General features: G+C 34.8%; 1 protein-coding gene across 1 annotated transcript; it reads right to left on the bottom strand.

Moving 5' to 3' along the window:
- Nucleotides 1-278: 278 nt before the first annotated feature.
- Nucleotides 279-5,758, bottom strand: LOC133307185 (filament-like plant protein 7). The gene is made up of 5 exons (XM_061507641.1): nt 5,663-5,758; nt 5,146-5,290; nt 2,488-4,999; nt 2,333-2,390; nt 279-871 (listed from the first exon to the last, which is right to left on the bottom strand). The coding sequence occupies exons 1-5, from the start codon at nt 5,756-5,758 to the stop codon at nt 398-400; spliced, it is 3,285 nt and encodes a 1,094-aa protein (XP_061363625.1). The 3' UTR covers nt 279-397.
- Between the last annotated feature and the right edge of the window lie 1,971 nt (nt 5,759-7,729).

Genomic DNA, 7,729 nt, shown 5'->3' with positions numbered 1-7,729 from the left:
TTATGAGTCTTTTTGCACTTATATAGTCACCACTTGGTCTAGGTCTAGCCAATGTGGTACTTCATTACAACTCATACTTGAATACTTCCAACATCTTCCCCTCAAGTACGAGACCCAACATCAAGTGCAAGGTCACAAAACTTGGAATCGACATTTAAATGGATTTCTCACAGCTGAAAACTTGAGTAACATATATGTACCATAACAACAATGGTGAATGCCTTTCATAATATGAACTTTCGGTTGTTAGTTTCAGGCATATGTACAAGAGCAAAACACCCAAACACCAATCAACTAACTTGACTCCCTTCAATAAAATATATTAAGGAAATACAGTTTTCCTTCTTTAGGTAAGTACTGTACTGAACAACACTACAATTTATTATGTATAAGCATTTCATGTCTTCAAGGGAAGGGGTGTTTTTATGTTGGCACTTTTCTTCTTTCTCCATAATATCTTCTTCCACAAACTTCCACTTCCCGGTTTCTTAGAAGGTACAATGGCCAGAGAATTAACAGTAGCGCTGACATCCTGGCCTTTAATTTCATTCAAAGCTAATATCTTTTCCAGGGGCTCTATAATGCCTGGAATGGTGATAGGGTTGGAGTTGCCATCACTTGCTTTTGAAACCTTGGGTTTAGTATCCTCTTCAGCCAGCATCTGATCAAGTAGAGATCGATTCTTCACTTTCATAACTTTTGGGGTGGCAGGGCTTGGATCCACATTCATGGTGGTACTGGTCACGGCAATGACATTGTCAAAAAGGGATGCATCCTTTGGTGCAGCCAATGCCTTCAACTGCTTCCCAAGGTTAAGGATGGTTTCTTGACACTCAGCCAACTTTTCCGAGGCAGCTGTTATCTCCAAGTCCTACAGGAATGATCAACACTCTTCAACTCAATGCCAACACATGCACAACAGAAATGAATTTGCACAGGTGAGTAATCATATCATAATTTAATTACACAGCATAAGCATTGTTAAATTTAAACTTATTGCCGGTAGATCATACACTAGGGTAGATAGTTCCTTTTTTTTTCCTAATATTGTCTATTGTTCTGATAAGTACTCTCCAAACACCGAACACATCATTGGGGCTTTATTTTCATTTATTTGTATCCACCTGTAATGCTTTGAAGAATTCTGCTTGAATGATTTCCTAAAGAAACTGAAAGTAAATTTTATATCATTGCTTCATACCATGGATTGCTTTTTAAAACAAGAAAAATATTAAGGAGGAAGTGCTTTGCTTGGGTTTTATTGGCTGGTCTCAACAAAGATCATTTAGAATGCCAAGATAGTCTATTTTTTTAGATATGGAGCCAGCTCTAGAAGCTGCCTAATCTATAGAAAACTCTATTAAGACTGACCCAAGAATGAAGTCTGAAGGGGCAGTATAAATTATAATAGAAGAGGCCTGGTGTTTACTCTTTTCAAACCATATCATTCAGCCATCATTTATAAACTGTTAGGAAAAAACAGGAGGATGAAGTGTTCTACTACTAGTCACATATTTAACAGTTTCTTTTTTAGGATATACTAGAGGAGTTTACTCTATAATCAGAGCATACAGAAAGTATGAAGACCCTGTTCATAATAGGAAATGATATCATAGATGGAAACTTTAATTAGGAATTAGATGTGCCCTGAACGTTTATGTTTCCTTGCAAGTTGGAAACTGAAGATACAGTGTACAAGTAATATCATTTTTTTCCTTCATCAAAGCAGAAACATATCTTTTTGATAAGTTCATATTCTCCTCTCATTCAAATTAGCAGGAAGCACAAAATACCAATTGACATAGAACAGCCAAGGCCATGGTTGTGTTTATTTCCAATTAACTTTAGCCAGTTGGAACCAAATCAAGGTGCAACAATTTCAATGTCACACTTCAAATATAGAGGGAGCAAGAATAGATACAATAAACTGAATATTGTGTGTTATGATGTGATTACCAAAAGACAAAATAATAAGTCTAATTTATGCTAAATAAGGGACTCCAAAATAAAGAAAACAAACTGTGAAATATATTGAAATATGGAAACCAATCCTAAGGATAATCTAAACTATTTTCAGATATAATCTTAATATTATACGATATCTGCTGGATATTGTAACAGTTTCAGAGATTTATGTATTGGATATTTTGCTCAATGCCTGCCTTGCACCACATTGGGATCTCTAATATGTAGTTTAAGAAGCAAGTTAACCTACGTTAAAGTTAGAGGAATCATGCTTCGTCTTGATTAAATATTCCAGAATGTCATGTAGGAAATAACAATCTGAATATGAGTCAAAACAAGAAAAATGAATAAAATGAGATGAACTTACAGAACGCAGTGGCTTATCTTTCTGGTTAATATCATGGTTTGAGCACTCCTTTGAGATGCTGAGAACATTAATTTGACATATATCAATTAGAAATCAAAAGCTATATGTTCAAAAACAAAATTGCACAGAAACAAATATTTAAAGATGATTCATACTTTTCAAGCTGGAGCTGCAATTCAAGACATCTGGTTTCTAATTCTTCACAACAGTGGTTCTTGTTCTCTAGTTCCTCTTCTAATGCCAAAACCTTGGGATGAGCCTCTTTTAATTCAGCTTCTGTACGCTGTGTGTCAAGATCTGAGTTTTTCAATTTGTGATTTCTTATTTGATCCTCAAGTATGCCATTGGATTCTTTTAAAGATTGTAACTCTAATCTCAAGCTGTCAATAGTTTTCTCTGATTCCCCAAGTTGATTCATTAAGGATTCAATCCTATCAGTAGCTGATTGAAGTCTCCCCTCCAAGACTTCCTTTTGAGATTCAGTGCTGATCAATTTATCTTTAATATTTTTCAATTCTTCTTTCTCATTATAATACATCTCTCCAGTCTGAAGATCATGACCATCCAAAGTAGATGCTTGAGGCAAACACGGCACCTGTACTCTGGGAAGACGCAACTTATCTGCTTCGGCAAAATGACTTATCATCCCAATCTCTGCTTCACTTTCACTTCGTGTCTCATCCCAATCAAATTGTTTCTTGATGGCATCCCTCATACTAGAAACATCTTGAAGTGAAAAGCAGTGATTCATAATCCATTCCAAAGCTGTAGTTAGTTCTTTGGCAAATTTTTCATGATCAACCTTGCCATTCAGTAAATCATAACACACATGCAGAAATTGCTGTAAAACATTACTGAGTTCAGATGTTTTCCACTGGAAAACACGGACCATGTAGTCCGTTGACATTCCTGGATTCTTGTATGATATGATATTGCCATCTCTTACGCACAAGGGATCTGAATTATCATATTCTACAGCAGGCAGGCTGATTCTTTCAATAAGCTCAATTATCTTGCCTATTGATTTACTTGAATCTACCTGAGATTGTTGTTTGGTTCTCTTCATTGATGAGATGTCAGCATTATTTGCATCAGTGGATGGATATACCACCAAAGAATTATTCAAAGGTTTCCATGCAATGCAGTTATTCAAATGGGGAGGATCAGATGCATCAGCATGACCAGAACCTTTGCTTGAGTCAAAGTCACATGGATCTGGATTATTCAGATACCTCAAAGCTACTCTAATATCCTCAAGTATATCATCAGGGTTTTTGTGAGTGACACAGCTTTGTTCCGAGACCATTTTTACTACATCCTGAAGCCAATTGGGAATATTACCCTTAGATAAGTCAATGGAACTGGTTTTCTGATTTGATGGTGAGATATTTGAAATGTGATCAGACACTGGAATGATCTCCTTACCTACTGCTTCAGGTGTAGTCTCATTTTTCCTGGTCTCTGAGAAGCCATTATTCTCATTAACTGCTTTGAAAGAAACACAGGAGATATCAGGGGCTTTTTCAACAGAGACGACTGCTAGTTTTTCCATTTCAACAAAGTCATCCATAAGATTTATATCTGAAGCTCCAACACTTTTGCATGACAACGATTCCTTCTGTTTTCCGCTTCTGAAGTGATCCAATTCTGAAATCAATGCAGAAGCCCAGGATTCAGCACAGCTAACCTTGTCATCACTGCCAACATCAGACATTGATGCCAAAGAGAACTCACGTGATGTGAGGTTACTTCTCGGCTGCTCCACAATTACTTGACCTTTAGATGATTCTTCAACTTGTGACTCAAGTTGCAGAAGTTTAGAAGCTGTGCGAGACAGCATTACTCTTGAGAATTGGAGCTCATTCATTTTCCTGTTTAGGGATTCTTTTAAAGTCTTGTTTTCTTCTTCCATAGCACATAGCTGCTCAGTCAGAGCATTGATTCTTCTAATGGTAGTCTCAGGAGAACTGTCAGCTGAAGATTCAACCATTAAACTGGTTGAGTTCAACTTGTTCCTCCTCATTTCAAGCGAGTCCCGTCCCAACATTTCAACTTCATTTTTCATTTTTACCAGGGCAGCGGGACCTGGTAACCGTTTCCGAACTAGAACGCGCAGCCTCTGACATTCTGATTCTAACTTGGCAATTTTTTTAACAGACTCTAAATGTTGCTTGTGAGAAGCATCAGCTGTCCGACGATTAAATTCTCTCTCCTCATTCCGGATCTCAAATTCCTTTTCAAGCACTCGAATCTCATACTTCAGAGAGGCATTATCTTTCTCAGTGGAATCTAATCTAATCATCAGTGCACTATGATCTGCCTCAGCTTGAGTCAATTGCCTTTTCAGATCTTCAATCAAATTTTCTCTTGTGAAAATGGATTTATTGAGATGAGAATTTTCAATCTCAGCTTTTGTAAGCCTTTTACTTGTCTCAGATAACTGCTCCTCCAAAACCATGTACTCTTTTTCAAATTCTTTTGAAGCTTTCATCACAGCATCATGAATCCTATGCCCTTGTTCTTCACGAACAAAACGTAACTGCTGCATACATTCCTTGAGAGCTCCATCCAAATAGGATACTCTTTCTTCATAAACTAATCGCTGCTGCAAAGCTTCATCCAGGTCTTGCTTCATAGACAACACTTCAGCTTCTGCCTTCTCCCAACCTTCACAGCAAGATTTTATCAGAGACCGGTAAAACTACTCGAAAAATACTTTACTCATAAGTGGTTATTTACTTATTTTTCATGTCCCGGGTTACAAGGAGACGGGCAAGGATATATGAACACACACAGACATGCATGAATGTTACCTGCCACTGCTTCTTGCGCAATTTTTGTTTGTTTCTTCACCAGCTCATCTTTAGCATTACAGTCAGAAAGTGCTGAAGCAAGCTTATTATTTATTCTTTTCAAGTCTTTCTCCAATTCTTCTTTATCAGCTAGAAGTGCCAGTACCTAAAAACAGATAAGGTAAAACAAGACAAAATACCAGTTATTTTCATCAAGTAATAAGCCAAAAACTAAATTTCAAATAGTTCTGGATGTCTGGTGAATAGGTACAGCCGGAATTATTTTGTCCATTTTATAATCATAACGATTCAGCACAAAGGAGATAAATGAAAACTTATAAATTAGCACTCCCACCAATAAGGAATGAGATATTGTTAATTGATGAAGTACTAAATTAGTACTCTAAAATAGGTAAGACAACTGAAGAAAAAGGAAGGTTACAACCAGCCAACTTAATTATGATAGAAAACTGCAAAATGAGAAATTTATATAAAGTGATCAGAATAGAATAAATGACGTTACAAATAATTAAATTACCTCTTCATTTTCTTTTGAAGTGAGATTGGTGTTGTCAGTTGCTATAATTGTCTTTTCTGAGGATTTTTTCCTCCAAAGCCACGTTTTCTGATCCATAATGCTAAGGCTTCAATTGGGTGGAGCCTGCATAGAGTCAAGGCAAGTGGATGGGGAGTGTACCACTATAAGTCTAACTGGAAGGACAAGTTCATCATAGAACTGAACCAACATAACAATAATGATAACTTTTCTACTCCAATAATCTGGAATTCTTTACTTCACTGTTATTGTCAATAGCATTAAGATCTTCATTGAGAAACACAATATCAGTAATCGTCCCTCAAGAAAATAAACGGAAAATTAACCGTACGAGTATATTGTCATATCATGGTTGCAGAGGATGTAACTATAAATTATAATCATAAGGAAAATATTAGCCTCGGAAATATAAATTACCAACCTTTTTACATACTCACATGGTGTTCAACCAAAAACTTGCTATCACAAAATACAAGTTCTTACATTCCAGAAAGAAAAAAAAAATTAGCAAAAAAATCTAATTAGATGGCACCTCACATCTCATAAAATCCAACACAACATGACAAAATATAAACCTGCATCTCAGCCGACAAATAATTCACATGCAACTTAGAATCACGAGGAAAATGTTTTATTTCCCTTTTTTCCATTAAAAGAATAATAATAAAAGTTATGCAAAGTCTTTTTGTGGGAAAAAAGAAAAAGAAAAATAAAAAAAAAGGGGGGTTGCTATATATTGTTTTGTTATAGCTAAGAAGGGTGTGTCTGCGGTTTCTCACCTCTATGAATGAAGTTTGAGGTTGTGGTTGTGCATGGATTATCCAAAAAGTCAAAAGGAGGATAACTGAGCTGCAATGCTGTCCTGCAAAATTGAATATAGGAGAAACGAAATGGTTAGAACATAGAAGGGTGAATGAAGAAGCGTAGCAGTAAGAATCAGTTGAGAAGTGAAGTGAAGGGAAGGTTAAAGGTTAAGACATCAAGAGTTAACATGAAAATGGATATGATGTTTGATCTCTCACCCAAGCAGGGAAATGAGTGAGACTCGAAAATGAGAGTGTGAGTGAGGCGACCACAACAACCGCAACCAGCTCAGCTTTCTTTGTAGAGTGAGAGAGTGTGTTTGGTGAGCAAGAAAAATGAATAAAGAAAAAAAAGGGAAAGAAGTAAAAATATGGAAAAGTGAAGTGTTTGAGTCAAGTGAAAATGACATTGTAGAGATATTTGTTTGTTTTTTTTGTGTTGGTGAGATGGGTGAACTGAAATGAAAATAAATAAATATATAAATAAAATAAAAAAGAGAAAGAGAAAGAGATAGAGGAAAAACAAAGGCAGAGAGTACGCATAGTGTCGGCTTGGTGCTTTTATTGGATCTGCGACAACACGAAAGTCGAGAACGGGGAGAGTACTTTAGATGCAAAAAAGATGATAAATTTTCAGATACACACCCTCCAAGTTACGAGATACAATTATATAACTCATTTTTTTAATATCTTTTATTGATTATTAAATAAAAATTTTAAATAAATTTTTATTTTTTTAATCTATTGAATGTATTTTAATAATTTATTTATTGATTATTGAAAGGATTAATTTTGGTATTATATATAGTAGCAATTATAATGTAGCCATATTAGTTTTGTTTTATGCTTTTTTATAAAATAATATCTCCATAGCATATAACCATTTTATGTTAATAAATAATATGAAAGGATGATGATTTAATAAATGTAAAATTATTTAATCAATTAACTATTTATTTTTATTTTTTACTGTCTTAGTAAGTAGATAGTTGTAAATAGTTAAATAATTAAATCAGTTTGATAATTAGGTAAAATCATGTTTTCGAATAAAATTTATGTCAATTTCGCCTGTGTGAATAACGGGACTATTTTGTTATCATAGACATGTTTGATAGTTGATGATATGATTCAAATAGTTTATTGATAAACTATTTTAAAATATTTAAAAAATTTATTATAATAACAAAACAAAAATCTGAACTTTTAATAGATGGACCAAATAATAAACAACTTTGAGTTAAGTAGT

Source organism: Gastrolobium bilobum, unplaced genomic scaffold (assembly GCF_033153095.1).
Source record: "Gastrolobium bilobum isolate Gb01-03AN ecotype WA unplaced genomic scaffold, APGP_CSIRO_Gbil_v1 utg12578, whole genome shotgun sequence".
Classification (NCBI taxonomy): Eukaryota; Viridiplantae; Streptophyta; class Magnoliopsida; order Fabales; family Fabaceae; genus Gastrolobium; species Gastrolobium bilobum.
Note: the sequence above shows the minus strand (reverse complement) of the source record. Positions and strands in the feature narration are given on the sequence as shown.